This window comes from Erythrolamprus reginae, chromosome 2, assembly GCF_031021105.1.
Source record: "Erythrolamprus reginae isolate rEryReg1 chromosome 2, rEryReg1.hap1, whole genome shotgun sequence".
Lineage (NCBI taxonomy): Eukaryota > Metazoa > Chordata > Lepidosauria > Squamata > Dipsadidae > Erythrolamprus > Erythrolamprus reginae.
The window spans coordinates 128,644,518-128,667,173 of record NC_091951.1 but is presented as its reverse complement, the minus strand read 5'-3'; the positions used below and the strand labels follow the sequence as shown (position 1 = coordinate 128,667,173).

The 22,656-nt window shown below is 37.8% G+C and overlaps 1 protein-coding gene across 1 annotated transcript in view; it reads left to right on the top strand.

Moving 5' to 3' along the window:
* Positions 1 to 21,885, top strand: part of DOCK2 (dedicator of cytokinesis 2) — a 344,199-nt gene extending 322,314 nt beyond the window's left edge. Inside the window, exons 47-52 of the mRNA XM_070735887.1 lie at positions 2,924 to 3,061; positions 8,342 to 8,469; positions 10,128 to 10,299; positions 14,004 to 14,127; positions 16,265 to 16,404; positions 21,507 to 21,885. Of these exons, the coding sequence (XP_070591988.1) occupies positions 2,924 to 3,061; positions 8,342 to 8,469; positions 10,128 to 10,299; positions 14,004 to 14,127; positions 16,265 to 16,404; positions 21,507 to 21,575 (771 nt within the window). The 3' untranslated portion in view covers positions 21,576 to 21,885. The remainder of the gene's footprint in view (positions 1 to 2,923; positions 3,062 to 8,341; positions 8,470 to 10,127; positions 10,300 to 14,003; positions 14,128 to 16,264; positions 16,405 to 21,506) is intronic.
* The last annotated feature ends 771 nt before the right edge of the window (positions 21,886 to 22,656 follow it).

Below are 22,656 nucleotides of genomic sequence, written 5' to 3'. Positions count from 1 at the left end.
AGCTTCCTTTCCTGAACAAAAACTTCAGGAATCCCTTGGTGATTTAGTTGAAAACTTACTCTCTAGAAATGCTTATGCAATGTTAAGAAGGGGAAGGAAAACACCTGACATCACAGCATTTCTGTTGCTTTCAGATAAAGAAGAACTAAGAGAAAACACTGATTTTTGCATTGGTTTTGAATGATGTTTAATTCTCTGCTATTAACAGTTTCACCAGGGTAAAAACAACATATTAACACTCTGAACTCCTGAAAATATCAGCTCTATTTTTATGTTCTTGCTAAAATACCAAATGTAGCAACTTTATGAGGGATGTAGCAAAATGGTAATGCTTTTTTCCCCAGGGACTAATCTATTTTTTGCTTCTAGTTTGTTTCTGGATAAGTCACCCACCATTGTCAGTATCTTTCTTCTTCTACTGACATTTGAATCAGTAGAAATAGCTACTGTTTGCTGTGGGAATAGCAACTAAAAATACATGCAAACAAATGTTTAATCTTGGGTTATGAAGTAAGTCCTTCATTTACGTGTTTGCATATATTTATATCAGCTCCATTGTTATGTGTTGTTTTCATAAACATCCCCATATCTTTGGTGCATAATAGCACCATGGTCTTCTGTGACTTCTTCACACCCCATATCTAGATTGCATTCAGAAGACATTCCTATTAATGGTGGTGTCCAATGTAATTTAGAATGCTAGGAAGTTAGAACTTTGAATTGTTTTAATAATTCTGAATCATTATGAAAGGTTACCTAAGTACAAACAGTCAATTTGTAAGCACAAAAACTGATCTGTCCATTAGTGTAGTCCCACTTTTCATGTACCAAAAGATGAATTTACATGAGAAACATGAAAATTCACATCTTTCTAGACAGAACAGAGGGAGTACTATACTGGGGGAAATATCTACACCATACCAGTTCCTTGAAAAGCAGGCGACAAAGCTATTCATAAGTATTGGAAGGGTTAAATTAGCATACATGGAGATTCTCTGTCTTTCGTAAAATCTGTGTAATGTGTAACCTCCTCATAATTTTAGTATGAGGGGATGTCACAAAATGGTGTGACTCAAAATGATGAGAAATGCATATCACTGATTTTTGACAACTGACAAGAGCTCTAAGTTCTTATGAACTATATATAGGCCTGAGGCCAAAGACTATTACCCATGAGTCTAGAGGACAGCTATCATCCTGATTGCTGATTGAATGATTGCCGATATGCTCCATCAAGTTGGTGTTGACTCTTATCAATAACACAGAGAAACCTGTCTCCCAACTGACTCTTCAAGTCTTCCAAAAGTGCATCCATCACTGCTCTAATCAAGTCCTAATTGTTAGAAATCTACTCCTTTCCCTCAGCTCCTTACTCCTTCTTCCATCACCTGGATATCTCAAGAGAACTAGGTTATTACATACTATGTCCAAAATGTGAAAAATCTGGATATTTTGTGCCTGGTTATTGTGTGCCTCACATGACAACTCTGGATCGATTCATTGTATAATTTCTTAGTTTTCTTAGCTACTCATAGTATTCTCAAGAGTCATCTCTATACCAGAGTTCAAAAGTGCTAATTCTCTTTTCTAGCTTGTTTGTTCAAAGTACTTTTTTTTTTTACTTCCCTAGAGCACCACCATTGCCTGCACAGTTCTAATATTTGTCGGCATACAATACATCATGGCTTCTGAATACTTTTCCAAGTTTTTCACTGCTATTCTGTCAACTGAGAATATGCAGCATATTTCATGACTGCTGTTTCCTTCGTGTGTTGTTGTTAGCTGATTCTAAAAGGCAGAAATTATCGCCCACTTGAATATTTACATTAGAGATTCTAAGGTTGCTTGCTGTACCTGTTACCATTTATTTAGTCTTATTTATATTGAATCTCAATCCCATTTCTTCTCATTACTCCTTGACTTACATTACAAGAGCTTTCAGGTCATTTGCATTTTCAACTTTCAGTGTCATCAGCATGGTATAGGTTATTGATGTTTCTTTCCCAACTTTAAAAGCCTACTTATCTTCTTGCAATCCAGCTTGTCTCAATTCAACATATAAGACACTGAATAAATAAGCAGAGAGTGTTGTTTCATCCTTCAAACTGATGTCAGTCTGTCCAGCTCTAATCTAGCCATATCATAAAAAATATTATTGGAAGATTCTTAGATTTTTATATGTGACAAATTGAATGGTATCTGACATAAGAACCATTATCTATCATTATATTACCAATCACTTCTTATAATTTATGTAAGTATTTGGTAAAATACAGGAAAGATACCATTAATCATCTTCCACACCATGGTCATATAGCTACCAAGCACTTAGAGTGGGATGACCTTCAGATCTTGAATGATGCTTCTGGAAGTAGGTATTGTATTCTTGCCATTCATGGTGTTCTTTGCTGATCCTTCCCTGGAAGACACACACATATACTGTACACAGAAACAACCATGCTTCTGTGGTTAAAATTTCAGTTGAACTGGCTTTACATTTAAACTTACTAATGATTTGATCACTTGGCAAAATGCTTACAATGCAATATTTGCAACACAGTAAAAATGTCCACTATCCCTCTTCATCTTAAGAATATCCAAAGTATCATATAATAGCCATCAATTTACACCTTTACACAATTTACACCTTTATTGCATATCATCATGCCCAGGAAATAAAAAAGTGCAATTAATTTTTTCCAGGAAAGTTGTATTTCACCATTCTGTAATTATTTTTCCAGGAAAATTATTTTCTTGCAATTCATAGTAAGATGTATTGCTACCTGTTTGAAAGGAAAGAAAGAAAATGTCAGCTGGCCAATATATTACAAATCCCATTTTATAACTGTTGTCAGTTCAACATGTTCTGGAGACATGGGGAATATGAAATAGCATGACTCAATTTTTTCTTATTGCTTGTTAGGTTCCATTTCTTGGAGCTGGAATTAAGATTCATGAAAGAAGAGTATCAGATAGCCTTCGTCCTTTCCATGAACGTATGGAGGAATGTTTCAGGCACTTAAAGGTTAAAGTAGAAAAACAATATGGAATCAGAGAATTGGTAAGATTTGGTCTTTTATTTTTAACATTTTTAAAAATTATATTTTACCTTAATAAGAAAAAAATCATGAAATTTGGCCTGTGGTGTAATAACATTACAACTGTCTATTTGTGATTTAAATATCACTTTATTTCCTGTTTCAAACAATAGACCAGGCATGTCAAACTCAAAGTCTGTGGGCTGGCCTACGGACCATCTTGAAAATACCAAAGCTCCATGGAGGCCCCCTTTTGACTGGCAGAGTGCTGCAGGAGGCCAAAAATGGCCCACCTGTGGGCCTTGCGAGGCCTCCACAGTCCATTTTTAGCTGGCAGAGTGCTACAGGAGGCATCCGTCCATCTCCCCCACCCCCGCCCCACTCTCCCCCACTACCTCTACAATGCTGATCTGGCCCTTACAAAAATCCAGTTTGACACCCCTGCAATAGACTTTGTCTCATAGATTGCTAAGAAACTTCCATAACTATTGAAGTGTATTTATATTCCCCATTTTATTAGGAGAGCAGAAACAAACCTTATGAACTCATTCTCTTAAACCCTTGGCTTAATTTTAATGGCTAACAGTTTTTAATAAGAATGAATAACATGAATACCCTACTCTTTTCCCCGCCGAAGAATTCCAACTGTTTGGTGAATCTATTCCTGAAACAACATACAATTTAGTATAATAAAATATAAATATGAGTTGTTGTTAAAATAGCAGTATGCAAAATATGCAGAGTAGAATTAGCAACCCTGCGATTGTCACAGTTCTTGGAACACATGTGGGTAAATAACTAAATAATCAGATGAAGTGTTTGACATCTGCAAGAACAGGAAGGCTTGCAGGCCTCAGGATATGAAGATTGAAGAAATGTTTCTAGTTAGTGAACCTTAAACCACCTTTTTGTGGGAAGACATAGACCAGAAGTGGGTTCTTCCTGGTTTGGACTGATTCCATAGAAATGGTAATAACTTGGCAGCCTGGCTTGCTGGAACCCACAGAAACCCAGGCCTGCCATGCCCCCAAATCAGTTCTTGTGGCAGGGGTGTAGGAAGCGCCATCTTGTTTTTCGCTTCTGCACATGTACCGGAGCTTTGTTGCAGTACTGCACATGTGCGCATGTACCTGCATGTCACGACACTGAGCGAACCACCAGTGAAGAAAACCAGAACCCACTCTTAACATAGATCTGACTTCTAACAAATGCAAATTATTATTATTATTATTATTATTATTATTATTATTATTATTATTATCATTATTATTATTATCATTATTATTATTATCATTATTATCATTATTATTGTTGTTGTTGTTGTTGCTGTTGTTGTTGTTGTTATTATTATTATTATTATTATTTATTAGATTTGTATGTAGATTTGTAATTATAGACCATTATATGTACACATTGTATTAAATTAGATTTCTCTCAGTTCTGTAGCTTAGGTTCTTATTTGTTCTGAAAAAGACATGATTTTTTAAGCACATAATTGGGTTATCTATGCTGAACAGACTATATCCTTTTCAGTTCAGTTGAAATGGATATATGTCATCTTTGGCTATGAGCTGGAGTAGAAATGTTGTAAATTGGAGGTTGGCAATTGTGTTAGGCCCAAGGCATCATGGAGTGGTGAGATGCCTCCTAGTCTACCTAAAATCTTGCCAAGTTGCTAAATCTTGTGAGACATTTTAAATTATTGTATGGGAACACCAAATTACATAAAAAATTCAAATTCAGAAGTAGCTCTTTACAAGAATTTTGAATTCCTGCACAAAATTTCATGACTGTTGACAATTTAGATTTATTTCAGTCCTTCTGTTTGATATTAATGTGAATATAGTCAGTTACTCTACATTATAGAGGCTGTTTTTGAAAGCATCAGATTCTATGTAGCACTTTAGGCACCTCCTAAAATTTGGTATAAATGAATCATCAGGGGATGAATAGATCATACTAGAAAATTAATTTAATCTGGTCAGCCATAAACCATGGGAACATATCCAGAGTCTGATAGTGTGTTACAGTTTGATTAAAGGCCAAGCAGATAGAGACCAGCAGAAGGATTTCAGTATTGTAACATGGAGAATACATGGCTACTGTATCTTTTTAAAATATATTGAAGTCATTTCAATTTAGGTACTTCTTAGACTCTATCTTGGACTGAAATTATATCTCTGTTACCACAGTACATGAATGAAAAATCATCAGTTTTAGACAGAAAGGAAAAAATAAATTACCTCTGGAAGAAGTTTCTCTTAAATTAATAAGCTCAGAGGATGACAGTATTTAATGCATCAGCCAGTGCATATGAAAACCATTAAATGTGACCAGTCAAATTCCTTTGGTTTTATCATTTTTCCTGGGGTCTCTGGGGTATGTTCTTCCCTGTAAAAGGCAGCTGTATTGATTTTGCCTTCCTCCTGCATTTGGGATTCAAAGATTCAGAAGCAATTCCCACTGCAAATAAAATCTACAACGTATTTGAAAACAATGTTGGAAACTCTAAATGACTTTCCTGCATTTCTTGCCAGGACTGAGTGCAATGAGTCAAACTGAGAATGGAGTCAGAAGTAGGAGATTATAAGCCAATTTTCATATAAAGATTGTAATAACCCTGCAATTTTTAAGGCTAAATTTTCAGGTTTTAAAACAAGGAAATGGCAGGTTTCCCAACACACACACACATACACACAGAGATAGAAACGGACAAAGAGAGAGAGAGAGAGAGAGAGAGAGAGAGAGAGAGAGAAGAGGGGGGGCAGACAGGCAGACATTAAGAAAGAGACATTGAGAGAGTGGGAGGGGGGAAACTTCATCCAAGTATTAACATGTAAGAAAGCATGTAAGGTTAATCTATGCTCAAATTGTAATTCAGTGATGGCTTCCTTTTTAAAAAAATATGAGAACCATTATATGTAGCATGTCCGAAAAGAAAAATACTGAGTAACTCTGGAAACTTAATATTATATCGAGCCTTGGTGGCATAGTGGTTAGAGTGTACTGCAAGCTGCTTCTGCTGATCACCAGCTGCCAGCAGTTTGGCAGATTGAATCTCAGTAGGCTCAAGGTTGTCTCAGCTTTCCATCCTTCCAAAGTCGGTAAACTTTGTAAACCGCTTAGAGAGGGCTATTAAGCACTGGGAAGCGGTATATAAATCTAAATACTAATCTAAACTAATATCAACATCCAGCACAATTTGTACTAGCCACATTGTCTTATAGCTAATTCACTATTCAGAAATAACAGGTTTAATTTAGAGCAGCTCATTATGAAACAATTTAAATTATTTTAATATTGGGTCCCATGTTGTTCAGCAAATGGTTTCTGTTGTTATGTTCTGTGAACACATATATGCTTCATTTGTACTGTTGTGTCCCAGATTTCTTTTTTAAACTATTCTTATCACCCAGAAATGTGCTTGTGTGCAAATCAATTTACATACAAACATTCTTTCCACTTTTCCAAAACAAGCTGGGGGGGGGGACAATTTATATCAATGATTTCCTTTACATCATCACACAGAAACATCTGCTTATTCCAGGACAAGATAGTGGCACAAAATTGTCAAATCCAGTCTAAATATTTGACTGATTGGGCAACCAACCATAACAAATTAAAATAAGAAAATAATGAGTAAATAAAGAAGCAAATAGAATAAAGTACTTTGGAATACTTAGGCAGTTCTGGTTAGAACAAGTCTTTGAATAACATTGTCTTGTCCATGTTGCACATTTTCCTGGAGCAGGAGTCACTGCACTCACATACTCAAGCCCTGGTCATCTTATGGTTGGACTATTAAAATTTGGTCTGTTTGGGAATATCCTTGAACAGTAAGTGAAAGCTTTAGCTGGTACAGAATGCAGCTGTGTGGGCAGTTCTTGAGGCCCCTGAGGTGGCCTTTGTTACACCGTTGTCCTGCTGCACTCATTACCAGTTTACCTCTGGGTCCAATTTCAAGATTATCATATTTAAAGCCTTTCATGGCAAGGGCCCATTTTACCCAAGAAACAGTCTGACCCCAGTGGGATTAACCCACACCCAATTATAGTGGACCAGGACCAGTAGTGGATTCTAAAACCTGTTGCTACTGGTTTGCTCAATGCCAAATGCTACTCCCAGGTGGGTGGGTGGAGCCTCCCATCACTACAGGTTCACAGAACTGGGCCAAACTGGGAACATCCCATCACTGCTGGGGACTCTATCAGTCAAGGAATTTTGGCCAGCAGGTGAATAGCCTTTTTTGCCATGGCGCCTGCCCTCTAAAACAGTGTTTCCCAACCTTGGCAACTTGAAGATATTTGGACTTCAACTCCCAGAATTCCCCAGCCAGCATTCATTGGCTGGGGAATTCTGGGAGTTAAATTCCAAATATCTTCAAGTTGCCAAGGTTGGGAAACACTGCTCTAGAACATCAAGACCCATGACGTGACATCTGCACTTACCCATTTGACTTTCCAACTGGCCGAGGGCCCAATAGGTAAATGACATCCAGGTTAATATCCACCTCTTCCTTATGCATACTTTACTCCCTTTCTCTCCATCTTGGTTAACTGAATTTTAACTGAATTTTAAATTTATAAATGGTCTTTGTTTATTGTTTTAATGCTTTATATGATATTTTAATTGAATGAGTGTTAGCGACCTAGTTGTTTTGGCAAGATGGGTTTCATAGAAGTTTAATAACTAACTAAATAATATATATATGTTGTAGATAGGACATAGTACAGTTGCTGATAATTCTAATGCCATTCCTTAATTTTTAAAAAAAATTGTAAAGAAACTGCATGAGAATAATATTTGGAGACGACTCTTTCAATCTGAGACAAATGACAACAATCTGGTTGTAGTGTACCAGAGGGCCACCAGGGGCTGCTCTAGGAGTGGGAAGTCAATGGAGTTGCCTCAGTAATTGCGCCCATCCTGATGAGCTACATACAGCACTGACAATAATAGAGAAAAATGGAAGAGAAGAATAATTTTTAAAGTATACTGGAATGAAACAAAAAAGGTTTTGTTTTATTTTGGTTTTTATAGGAGGAGAAAAAAAACTTTAGGTAAATTGGAGGCAGGTTTTGGCCTCATGTTATAGATGTCAGAACTAAGTTTGACCTTGAGGCCAAAACCTGTCTCCAATTTACCTAAAGAAAAATAAAAGTCAAAGTATTTATCTCTGCAAAGAAAGCTGTACAAAATAGCCCAACACCATTGCATTTCTCCCCCACCCCAAGCCAGCCAGTGAAAAGCAATAATCAGTTTTGCTGCACTCAAACTTCTTCATGTTTTTTTCCCTCTCTAAGCCGGATTTTGATGACAGGCGGTTAGGCCGACCGAAATCTATGCTGAGATCGTATCGTCAGATGTCCATTATTTCAATGTCCTCCCTGAATTCTGACTGTGGTACACCAAACAAGACTGTGGCAGAAAGGTTAGTTATGGGCCAGCTTTCTGGCATGAGTTTTTTGCAGGCTAGGCCAGGAGAAAACAGAACATATTACAGGTTCCTAAGAGGTCAGTAGAGGGCGTACATAAGTGCACCAGTGTGCCTTTGGTCCCCTGTCCAATTGTCTCTCCTTTATCTCATATATCTTTTCTTCCTTTCATATGTCTTCTCTATTTTTATATCTTTATATATATTACTACATGTCTATTCTCTTCAATATGTATTGTGTGTTGGACAAATAAATAAAATAAAATAAAATAAACATTAAGAAAACACACCATGACTGAACAGAGATAGTAAGCATCTAATCTTATTTGGTCTATAATAAAAGCTATTACAAAAACAAATGCTGCTTTTAAAATTAGCAGTGGTGGGCTGACTGCATTGAAGATTGAAACTGCATTGAAGATTGAAACTGCAATGAGGATTTATTCACCACCATTCCAGCACTCATGTACATGTTCATATAAATAATATTGGGGATGATTCTGAATTACTTCCCAAAGATTGATGTCACCTTCTTGGATTACCTTTCTGCATAGTTTAAACTACTAACTTTTAGTTGTTCACTAAGTTTTATAACATCATCCAGGAAAATCCCTCAGTATGAATAACTACTCCCTGACCAATAATCACTGAATAAATAGAATGCATAATGTCTAAATTTTAAAAAAATATTTCTTTCTTCATTTTATTTATTTAATTATTGGACTTTTATGCCGCCCTCTCTGAGGACTCAGGGCGGCTTACAACATATAACAGAACAATACATAATGTCTTAAATCCAATTAATTTGAATTAACAATCTAAAAAACCCAAAATCCATAAAAAATACTTTTTATGGATTTTTTATGGGTTTCTTTTGGACTCCTGAAAAGCCTTGAAGACATGACAGTGCCAGGTAGCCTGGGGACCTGTGACATTTTGGGGATGGCTAATGGAGTAAATAACACCGTATCTCCTCTGTTTGGTTTGCTTTTATTTTAATTGAATTTTAAATTTAACATCCTTATTTATTGTTTTAATGTTTTATAGCAGCAGCCTCCTGACTTTTTGGGTGCCGGGGACTTTGGAGGGAGGGTCATGGGTTTTGTACTCTGGAATCTACACATGCGCAGATGGGACTTTGCTCACTTATGTAGCCCAGACCCTGGCTGGCTTCGGCCTTGTGCCATAGAAGGCCAGTCTGAGGCCCCGGGTTTGGGTATCTCTGTTTTATAGTACATTGTAGTCAATGTCTGTAAGCTACCTAGCATCATATATGACAAAATGGCCTGCAGACAACTTTAATTAAATCAATTAATCAATCAATCAATCAATCTTACTATTTTTCCTTGCTTATACCATTCCAAGCCTATTATAAACATGTCCTCAAATGAACTCTTAGGTCACTTACCTCCTTTGGTTGTCAATTCCTGTTTTCATCTCTTTCCTGACTCAGGAATAAATACCAGAAAAGACTTGGTAGCTATAAAATTTTCCCCAACTAGTTTTCAACTACTAGGTCTTCCAATTCCTGCTTTTCCTCTGGAACTGCCTTATGTCATTGGATTTGCCATATTGCAAAGAACCTCTGCAAAGGAACAGCAGTGCTATGGGCAAATTAATTAAGTTAATTAATTTCTTTCCATTTACATTGGCAGTTTTGAACTCGAAGTCATGTCGCCCAAGGCAACCGAATTTGTGTCAGAAGAAAATGGGCGTCTCATAATTAGCCAGCCTGAAGTGAAAATGAGGAAAGCCCGGAAGAGAGAAAAAAGAAGCAGCGTCATACTTCCAGACAAAAAATCTTCTGACCTTCCTGATATGAAATGTGTAAGTTATTGTTAACAGCATAATTTTAGAGTTTTGCATATTAGGCACATTTAAACAAAAAAAAAATTGTATTCTTTCAAGATACAACAGCCAATTTGGTCAGGTGACAATCTAGCATGTTGTGAAGCTGCATCACTCTGTTTAACAAAGTCAGAGAATCTGCCCTGTAGTTGACATTCTCTGGGTTAATCTACTGCCCCATACAAAGGCAGATGCTGGGTGGGAAATTGCTTAAACAATCTGGAGCAGAGCAGCTGGCTGCACATCTATGGCCTCCAGTTCCAGCTGAGGTTCCTTCAAGATAAATAAATGCTCACTTTGTTAAAGAAACAAAATATCTTGTTACGATCTCACAACTTTGGAAACTGTGCCATAAACATAGCAAAGAGATACTTCACTGGCACCTCTTTTGTGCCATTTATCATCTGAGCACTTTGATCACACTAATATATCATCAGCCTGAATTTATGTAACTTGCACTTCAAAATTTTATGACAAACCTAGAGGGAGAAATGGCTTCTGAGTATTAAAAATGCAATGTCATTAAAGGGGGGATAAAATCCATATCAGTTCAGTAAAAAAAAGTTTCATCCAATTTTCTTTGCTGCCAAAAAGTTGAACTACAAGAAGAACAGGTTATCAAAGATTCTTTAGAAAAAATATTGCAAAATATCCATTATATCTGGACATAAGCTATTGATCAGAAACCATTACCCTATCTATTTTATTGAAGTCCAGGAGTAAATTGAATCTATTTTATGATTGCCCTAAATATAAAAATAAAGCATTCAAAATTTTGTGCCATTTTAAATTCTAGGATTAAAATTTAGGGTTTGGGGTTTTTTTTAAAAAAAAGAATATGGTGGCATAAATTGTTAATAATCAGTATTTGCTGTCCTGAAATTTTTGAAAAGAATTACATAAGGTCCCCTGTGGCACTTCTTCATTAAATTAAGAAATTGGGGGGGGGGGGGGATAGAAAAATCAACTTTCTGATATCAAAAACATATCAAGTAAATTTATGCATACAACTTCAATAACCACTCTCCACATGTTTATGGTGTGTGTCAGTTTGCTTTCTGTGTATGTTGGAGAGGGATGCAGCAGTTGGAGGTGCTGCCATGGTTTGGCGCTGCTGTGGTTTGGCTTCTGGGTAGTAGTTGTATTTTGTCTGTGGGGTGGGTATGTGTTTGGGCCTGGTGAGGGTGATTGGTGGTGGCATCCTGTGTTGTTCTGGATCTTTGTCAAACGAATCCCAGCCACAAAAACTGACACCAAACCCAGTACAACATAGGATCCCACCACCAATCATTCTTACCAGGCCCAAACCCATACCCACCTGACAGACAAAATACAACCACCCCCTAGAAGCAAAACCATGGCAGCGTCTCCAACAGCTGCACCCCCCTCCAACACGCACACAAAGCAAATTGACACACACCATAAACATATGGCCAGACCACAAATTCGGAGCCAAACCAAAATCCAGGATGTTACACCACAGACATATATTACAAAACAGCTGACTACTTTGCAGGCTCCAACTGCCACAACTACTCAGGATGTTACCCCTAATCTGCAAACATCAACTGTATGTATGTGTGTGTGTGTGTGTGTGTGTATTTATATGTATACAAAAATCTTTTAGACTGCTCTTGAGCTATAACTGAAATAGGAACTAAGATTCTACCATTGTATGTTTGTATGTTATGTCAGGTTTTTGTGTATATAAAATAAAATTTAAAAAAAGAAAAAGTATATCTTTTATTACATATAAACTGCAAGTTTTAATGTGATCGTATTTCATAATATTTTTATATTGAATTCAGGATGTGCCATGATCATATCTAAGTCTGTTTTTTAAAAAGTTTTTACACCTAGCCCAGTCTAATGTAGAAATAGACCCTGATCTAATAAAGTGTTAAAAATTAATTTGTGTGGAGAGAGAGGGCAGAGCATAGACATTCTGGTACTGGTACTGAAGATATTTTAGACTTCAGTTTCCATGCTCTCTAGCAAATGCAGCAACTGGCCAGCTAATGTGATTAGTCCAAAACAACTAGATAAGTCCAAATTATCTCTATCTAGTATCAGTGTTCCCTCTAATTTTTTTTTGGGCGGGGCCGGAAAAGTATAGTGTCTGAGCGGCAGTCCCTTCAGGACTGGGCAGCACAGAAATAATAAATAAATAAATAAATAAATAAATAAACAAACAAACAAACAAACAAACAAACAAATAAAAACCCCACCCTGTTTTGCCTCAGAGAATTTCAAAATAAAATACTGTACTGTGTATCTATAACAGTGAGCTCATAATAGGGCAACTCTATCAATATCAAAATGCCACTTAAATAGATGAGCTAGTTTCAAACTAGATTTTGATTTTCTTTCTCTTTTCCTTACTCCCATTCTTTTTCTTTTTCTTTTTCTTCCTCTCTTTTTTCTATCTGTTTCTCTCTCTTCCTCTCTTCCTCTCTCTCTCCTTCCCTCTCACTATTTCCCTCTCAGCTTCTGGGCAGGTTTGGAAAACTCTGAGTTGATGACGATTTTTAAGTGAGCGATTGCTCCCTGCTCAGCTTAGAGGGAACTATGTCTAGTACAGTGATCCCTCGAGTATCGTGAGGGTTCCGTTCCAAGACCCCTCGCGATAATCGATTTTTCGCGATGTAGGGTTGCGGAAGTAAAAACACCATCTGCGCATGCGCGCTCTTTTTTCATGGCCACACATGCGCAGATGGTGGAGTTTGCGTGGGCGGCGGGTGGCACCCAGGGAAGGTTCCTTCGGCCGCCCAGCAGCTGATCTGCTCCGCAGCGCGGCAGCAGCGAGGAGCCGAAGATGGGGTTTCCCCGTTGCCCAGGCAAAGGGGAAACCCCATCTTCGGCTCCTCGCTGCTGCCGCGCTGCGGAGCAGATCAGCTGCTGGGCGGCCGAAGGAACCTTCCCTGGGTCTTCCCGCCGCCCAGGCAAAGGGGAAACCCCAAGATCGCTTGCCGCTTGCCGCTTGCCCGTCACCCGCCCGTCCGGCCGCTCGCTTGCCGCTTGCCGCTTGCCCGTTCACCCGCCCGCCCAGCTGCTCGCTTGCCGCTCGAGAGCAAGAGGGGGAGAGATAGAGAAAGAGAGAGAAGGAAAGAAAGAGATGAGAGAGGGAGGAAGAGAGTGTGAGAGAGGAAGAAGCAAGATAGAGAAAGAGAGAGAGAAAGAAAGATGAGAAAGGAAAGGAGTGACGTCATCGGGTGGAAAAATCGCGATATAGCGTTTCGCGAAGATTGAGATCACGAAAATCGAGGGATCACTGTATTATATTTTCTTTCATTTTTGCCTCTGTACCTTAAGCAGGTTTTATTAGCATTAAAGAAAGATTAGCAGAAGCTCATAACTGATTATGGTGCTAAAGTGCAATTCAAATTCTATTCACTTTTAACAGAATAATTCCGGTTGAATTTAAGGCCCAAAATGGTATCCTTAGATCAATAATTGACAGTGACTATGTTTACTTAATATATTACCGACTTTCCTTCATTATCCAAGAATGGGGGGGGGGGTTTGATAACCTCCAATTCAGTAACAGCCCCTTCATACATTATTTCTGTGGAGCACAATCAGATTGTAACTATTTTATCTTATATATTTAAAACCAAGCAATTTTCTTTTTTGAGTTTACACTTTGGCTTATTGTTGTTGTTATTGTTGTTGTGACGGTGCAGCTGTCAAGAAAATATGAATTTATGAGTGATACCAACCTTTCTGAACATCTGGACATCCCTCAGAAAACATCTGTTCTTCTCAAGCAAATGAGTTTTGCCAGCCGTTCTATGCCAACTATACCAGGTAAGTTAATTAAGAAAATGAAAGCTCTGCAGTTTTACTCTATCATTAATTTTTTTAAATGATGAAATTTACCCCTGTTTACTTAAAAATAACAATAATGCTGTTATGTTAGATAATTTTGCCAGAAATTAAATAATACATGAGCAGTTTCAGCATCTTTTGAATCTATACTATATATTCATGAAAGCAAAACCTACATTGCCTAGTATTCAAGTATTTTAAAATCTTTCTTGTCCTTGAATATTGGGTTGTTGGGATTTTTTGCGGGTTGAGATAATTAGCATGTATCTTGAGAAAAGTTATTTCGGTTTCATGTAAATAAACTTATGTTAACACTGCTGAACAATATATGGATAGTCCTCGACTTACAACAGTTTAGTGACAGTTCAAAGTTACAGCAGCATGGGAAAAAAGTGAGTTGTAACCATTTTTCAGTTACAACCTTTGTGGCTTGATCCCCATGATCATGTGATGAAAATTCAGATGTGTGGAAATTGGTCCATATTTATGACCGTTGCTGTGTCCTGGGTCATGTGATCCTCTTTTGTAGCTTTCTCACTTGCAAAGTCAATAGGGAAGCCAGATTCACTTAACAACCATGTTACCAGCTTTTGCAAATGATTTGCTTAAAAACTTTGGTAAGAAAGGTCGTAAAATGGAACAAAATTCACGTAACAGATATCTCAGTTAGCAACAGAAATTTGGGACTCAATTGTGGTTGTAAGTTGAGGATTACTTATACAAAGATATGCCACTTTATTCATACAAATATTTTTGTTCCCTAACATAAGCATTTAAAACAGACACGGGAAAAAAATGTAATGTGCTTGTGGTAAAGGTGACTATTTAATATGGTGTTGAAAAAAAAACCCAGAAAAGGAAGAAATATATATTTGTCATAACCGATAAATGTCAAAATTTATCTAGATACTTGTACATCACAATTGGGCTGTTGTTTTCATTATTTGTATGAATGATCTCAAAGAAATGGTTCATCTTGCTGAATTTGTGAACGTGGTCTGATAGACTTGGAGAAAGTCTAATTCTTTTCCTGTTTCCAGTTTATTTATTTATTTATTTATTTATTTATTTATTTAGTCAAACAATTATAGAGTGGTAATTTGTACAAATAAAATATTAGATAAGTAATGATAAAAAGTAACAAAAGAAGACAATAGGACAGGGACGGTAGGCACAGTGGTGCGCTTAGGCACGCCCCTTACAGACCTCTTAGAAAGGGGGAGAGGTCAATTGTAGATAGATTTATATACTGCTTCACAATGCTTTACAGCCCTCTCTAAGTAGTTTACAGCATATTACTCCCAACAATCTGGGTCCCCATTTTACCCACCTCAGAAGGATGGAAGGCTGAGTCAATCTTGAGCCAGTGCTGAGATTTGAACTGCCAAACTGTTGGCAGCCAGCAGTCAGCAGTAGCCTCCAGCACTGTATTCTAACCATTGTGCCACGATGGCTATAGGAAATAGTTCCTATATTAGCATATACTGCATCTTACAAGAAGCCTAATTGAAAAATGGTTTTCTTTAAGTCCAGAAATGGTAACTGTTTCTACATGCTGGTGCAGAAAGTGGAAATACGGCAGTCTTATTTGAAATAACATTAAAATGTAGCAAACATGATGGATTCATCAGTGGAAGGGAAGCTCCCTTAATAATGCTCAAGAAGTTTGGCACAGCAGAATGATTAAATCTTATAAATTTCCACAGAATATATATATTAAATCTATTATTTTTGTCACTACTTAAATATGTCAGGCACAATGCTAAAATAGGATAACATTTCTCTTCATGTCTCATCTTCTGTGAAGAATATCTTTGAAGGATGGTCTATCATGTGAATATTCACATAGATTAGTACATTCTAGTCAGAGTTAACCATTTCTGTTAAAAATTAATCTTTAGTCTTATTTGTAACACACATGCAACGCACAATACACACACACGCTACCAGAGAGCGAGGGAGAGAAACTGATGATGTAAATCTGTATCATGTCTGTCTGTCTGTCTCTCTGTCTCTCTGTCTGTATCTCTCTCTCTCTCTCTCTCATTTTGCAATTTACTGATATGCATTCCATTTTGCAACTTTATTTTGACTATGTATACTGCATTTTTTAAAGCTTTAACTCTATCCATATGCTGCCCAACGCTGGAAGAAACAAAGGAGTCACAGAGAATCAGTCAGACACAGATTCCACCCATCTTGGAAACAGACAGGAAAACTCTAAGAAAGAAAAAAGTGAACCAGTTCTTCAAATTAGTAAGTGTCAGTTTTTCTGTTCAAATTTTAGGCATTCAAACTTAGTCACATTTGTAAGCAACCTGCCCATTTCATGTTGGCCTACAGTATTGCTTGTACCTGAAGTACTCCAAGGCCCAGTACTCTTCAATATCTTCATCAATGACTTGGGTGAACGGATAGATGGGGAACTCATCAAATTTGCAGATGACACCAAACTGGCAGTAACCATGTGGATGCTGCAATGGTCCTAAGTGTGAAAAACGGTCCTAAGTCTCTTTTTTCAGTAACTTTGAATATTCACAAAATTAACTATTGTAAATCATTGACTTGCAATCTCTTTTTGTTTAATTATTTTTTTTCTATTACCTAACAATGGGTTTACAGGAATTTTTAGTACCAAATATGTTTCTTAGGCCATGCCATCTGTTCAAATATTTTTTGGCTATAGGGTGTTCACATTATATTTGAATAGTTTGTGCTTCAGTTCTTTGTTTTCATAGATGATGACTGCATTATCATTTTAAAGCGATCCCAATAGATTGTTGCAATTATTATATCAATGATATAATACGATAACAAGCACTGTCAGCTGATTGATTGGCACAGTTGGGGCGTTTATTTAATGCCATCATACTAATTTAACCAAAGATGATTCAGGACATTTTGACACCTCATATACATTATCTCTCAACATACTGATTTGTTAAAGGCAAACATATTGAACAATAACTAAAAATATATTTTTAAGAGATATTCAGAGACAGAAATTCAGTGTATCAGCATTGCATTTTGATTCCTCGAGGGATCGTTCCAAAATATACTTCACCTGATTTAATGAAAATATATGCTAGCTTGATTCTTTGAATTTTTCCCATTGTATAATGTAGGAAATAAATTAATACCAGCAGGAAACAGGAAGGCAAAAAAAGCTATTTCTCTGTTCTCCCTTGTCAATCTTACAGGCAATTTTAGACCAAGCTGAGGTGGAAATGTTGTCCTGAATATGTAGGATTGTTCTGTTCATTCTAGAATCCAGAACCAGATATTGCAGGAGAGGCGGAGTAACAACACGGACACAAGAGCTGGATTTAAAACTGGGTCATTTTTATTAATTAAATTTGCATAATTTATTTAATAAATTAGCATAATTAGCATAATCAAATATAACCTTAAAATGGACCCGCAGGGTCAAACAATTGCTTCCGGGGCGGAAAATGACATCAGAAAAAACTTCCGGGGCAACTTATGGGCGTAGCTCCATGCTAATCCAGGTGAGGGACCACTCCCTCACCTGAGACATTGCCATGCACTTCCATGTGGGAGGTCCCGCTGGCTAACACCTACAAGGGGAATTAAATGGGCGGGACCCAAAGACAGGTTCCCCCCAATTGCTCAGGTCACTCGCACCACAAGCCTTTGGAGAGTACCTGTCAATCATCCCCAAAGATGCCCAACGGAGAACACGCAGTTGCTAAACCACCACCCAGTTTTCCACCCCTAACCTGCCTACCCAAATGACCAAAGGTAAACCAATTAACCTAAATAGGGGCAAAACACCCCCTAGCCGCTTATCCGTCTCCACAGTGTGGAATAGGTGAAAAAACAATCGTGGCAAATGCCAAGACCACCAAAAATTCCTATTCGGCCCCCTAGGGCGACCCACAGTGGCACACGGAGGGCGGGTGGGTGTTTGCTCTTGACGAGTCCAGGCAAAAAGGCAGATTTCCAGCCAGCCCTTTTATAGGGCTGGCTGGCTGGCTCCTCCCCGGATTCATCATCGGGTGGCCAAGCCACCCGAGATTTCGGCTGAGATCTCGCGAAGCCTCGCGAGATCTCAGCCTTCATCAAAATGGCGGCTACACCGGTAGCCGTGTCCCCCGGGCCTCCTGCAAAAGCACCGGGGGATGAAGACCACCAGCGATATTATTTTTGAGACTTGCCAAGTACAGCCCTATCACAGAGCCGAATAATAGTTTTTCATGTGATTTGTAGCATGCATATCTTATCTGCTTCTCTGGTTAGATTTACAATTGCTGAACTATCCCTCTGAGATATTAACCAAAGCACATCTTTGTTCTACTTTCTAAATTTGAATTTTGCAAATGTTGTTTTATATATAGCTGGTGGTGGTGTTGCAGTAATAAATATTTTTAGGAAGGTCATCTAACTTTGCATCAGGAAAACACTTCTGATCTGGCTGTGCTGGGAAAATAAATATTATGCTACTCGCTCCAGATGCTGCATTCCAAGTAACAGTCCTGATAACTAATTACAGGAAATCAATTACTTAACTGTATCTATTAATTACTTACATCTTCCTGTCTCCAAATCCAGTAGAGAAAGCATGCTGTGGGTTCAATTATATAGGGAGCTACATTTGGCAGTGAGGCTTCTCATCTGCCACACCTGCATTATGGAATATCCTTCCCCCTGAGGTTAAGTTGGCACCATTGCACATAGTTTTCTGAAGGTCCCTTAGACCTGATTGTACATTTAGCCTGGGGATGCCAGAAATCAGGCATTATTATTAAACCTCGTTCACCCATTATCTCTTTTTAGCTGTGTTTTGCAGTTTTAATGTTTTTAATAAAAGCAAGTAACATAAATTTTGCCCCATTTTATGATTTTTCTTTCCACAGTTCTTAAGCGAATCATTGCAGTGACTAAGTTTGTAACATGGTTGTTAAGTGAATCTGGCTTCCCTATTAGCTTTGCTTTGAGAGAAGATTGGAAAAAGTGAAGTCACGACTCTGGAATATTGCAACCATTATAAATATGAGTGTTAGAACTATATTTTCTTAAGCATGACCTAAGCGTAGTTCATAAAATTATTTGCTACAACGTCCTACCTGTCAATGACTACTTCCACAACAATATATGGATGGACAGATGGATAGATGGATATCCATCTAGATAATAAATGAACAAACAAACAAACAAACAAACAAAATGAGTCAGTTCCCAAGCATTTGAATTTTGATCACGGGACCAAGGGATGCTACAATGGTTATAAGTGTGAAAAACGGTCATAAGTCTCTTTTTTCAATGAAGTTGTAACTTCAAATGGTCACTAAACAAACTGTTATAAGTTGAGAACTACCTGTAGCTTGCAGGAAGAAGATAAACAAATCTCTCTTCTTAAATCATCTCTTTCCCTAACAGAAAGAACTAAACTTTAAATACACCAGTTCCCTAATTAGGCACATTTGGGTTCGTTCAGGCTTTTTACAATAATGTAGCTCTTTCAAGAAAAGAAGCCATTAAAACTGCTGATTGCCTCCAAACCCAATGGGATTTACTCTGACATTTGTTCAACTACCTTGAGTAAATTAGCAGAGTAACCGAAAGAGCCTCTTAGCTTCCCATTCCTGGTGGGATATCAGAGGATTTCAGATGCATCTCTGAGGCAACTTTTACCAGTCTCTAAAAGTATAAAATTATTCTTGTTTTATCCAAGAAAAGCCTCTTCTCTAGACTTCAGTGGATTTTTCTGTTAACTCTGTTTGCTCTTCTTTAAAAGGTATCCTTCCAAGTCAGTAATTTCTTCACTGCATTTCAAATTCTATCTAAACATAGAACATACTGTAGAACATCTACATGAAATCACTGGGTGAGATCATCCGACGACATAGGGTGGGGTATCAGCAATATGCTGATGACACTCAGCTATATATCTCCACCCCGTGTCACTTCAATGAAGCAATAGATATGATGTGCCAATGCATGGAGGCTGTGAGGGTCTGGATGGGAGTTAACAGGCTCAGACTGAACCCTGACAAGACTAAGTGGCTGTGGATATTGCCTCCTAAAGATTATATTGATTGTCCATCCTTGGTTCAGGGGGGGGGATTACCCTCCTCAGAATGGGTTAGTAATTTGTGTGTCCTCCTAGACTCACAGCTAAGATGAGACCAATTTCTGACTATGTGGCTGTTGCTAGGGGAACCTTTGCACAGCTTTGCCTAGTGTCCCAATTGCAGCCATACTTGGATCAGGAGGCTCTTCTCACAGTCACTCATGCCTTTATCATCTCACGGTTAGATTATTGCAATGCGCTCTACATGGGGCTACACCTGAAGAGCGTTCAGAGACTACATCTGGTCCACAATAATAATAATTAATAATAATGTAATAGATTTGTATGCCGCCCCTCTCTGAGGACTCAGAGCGGCACATGAGATGTTGTGGGTGCACCCAGATACACCCACATTACATCAATTCTCTGCGGACTGCACAGACTCCCAATTGGTCTCCAGGTGCAATTCGAGGTGTTGATAATTACCTTTAATTAGTCCAGCTTAGGGCTGGACTATCTTTGAGACTGTATTCTACCACATAGCTCCCAGTGACCAATAAGGGCCCACAGACCGATAAGGACCCATTGGTCTTCTCCGAGTCCCGTCAGCTAAACAGTGTCGGCTGGCAGTGTCGAATCCATGGGGAAGGGCCTTTTCTGTGGCTGCTCTGACTCTCTGAGATCCGGACTACCCCACCCTACTGGCCTTCCAGGAAATTATAAAGACTTGGCTTTTCCAGAAGGCCTGGAGCCATTGATCTGATAGTGTACCATCAGAATCTGGCTACAAGTGGCATGCATAGTTTTTAACTGTTGATTAAACTGTGAGCCGCCCAGAGTCCCCAGGGAGTTGGGTGGCATACAAATTGAATAAAACAGTAAAATAAATAAAACATATAATCATACAGCTGGAAAGGACCCCAAAGATCTTCTGGTCTAATGCCCATCTTAAAGAGGAGACCTTATACCATCCCAGTCAAATGTTTGTTTAGTCTGTTTTCAAAAATATCCTTTGAGGGAGCATCAACAACTGGCACCCAAACTACTCCATTGATTAGTTGTTCCCACTGCCAGAAAATTTATCCTTACCTATTGGTTCAATCTCTTATTAACCACCCATTACTTTCTGTCTCGTGTTTTGGAGAATAAATCAATCCTCTTTCTCTATCACAGCCCCTCAAGTACTGGAAGACAGTTATCATGTCTTCCCCTAACCTATAATGTTGTTACTTTGTCGTAAGTGTTGGATATTAATGTAAACTGATAGCTTACAATAAAGTCACAGAGAAATCCAAATGTTAATATCCAATCTTTTCTCTTCTAGTACAAGTCCAAGCAACCTGAAGATGGAAGGTGTACGAGTGAACGGCAACCTGATGTCTCAGAGCTGTGAATAAATCCCACTGTTTGAAAGAAAAATAATTATGGGCAAATGTTTAAAAATTGGAAATGAAGGTTGGCTTACAATGTTGATAATGTATATAAAATAATTTGTACTATCAGTCAAGACATAATGGTCTTACACTCCTAAATGTGTGACTTTGGTGACATGCAAGATTTGTTAATCTGTGGGCGAGTTCTTAATCTCAAAACATTGAGAATCAATGACATGAAGTAGTCATTGGAGAAAGCATTGATCTTTCACTGTGCATAGAAAATAATGTAATCCAAATAATAAAACCCTGGACTTGGTGTTTACAATTTTTTGGCCTTATATTTTTACTTTGTATTTTGTGTGTGTGTGTGTGTGTGTGTGTGTGTGTGTGTGTGTGTGTGTATGACAGCAAATATATGTTTATGGTAATATTCCATTGCATATAATCTATTGATATCACCTGTTCCAATCCTTTTATACGAACATTATAAACTGGATCTTAGTTGATCCCACTGGACTGAAAAATCATTAATGAGGTTTTAAGGTTTGCCAAAATCAAAATTTTATGCAATCAACATCTTACGTCATCCTTATGCCTTTATCCCCCATTGCCAAAATATCTCTTATAACCTCTCTCTACTATATTTTATTGTATGTTCCTGGGGAAAAGAAAGATGGCTTAATATACATATTCATATTAGGAAGCAGACTGACACTCTTGGCTGAAGCAGTTGTTTTCCAAAATTGATCATATCGGTCTTCTCTGGCATTACACTGTCATTAATTATTGAGTTGTAATAGCCCAGGCTGAGTTTGCCCACAGGTTGATTTTTTTAAAAAAAAATATATATACTATTTTAGTACCACAGTATGTTTTTAAAATGTTCTGTCATAAACTGTATCATCTTTCTTTTACGAACTCATTTCAAGAAATATATCTTTATTGGTTCATTATGCCAACATTATGTCAAAATATTCATTAGTTTCTGTAATTTCTAGCTGAAGCACACAGTACAACTGCTTTGATCCAATAAACATATGATCAAAGGGACTTCTTTTTTAAAAAAGTGTTCAACTTTTTCCCTCAAGGTACAACTGA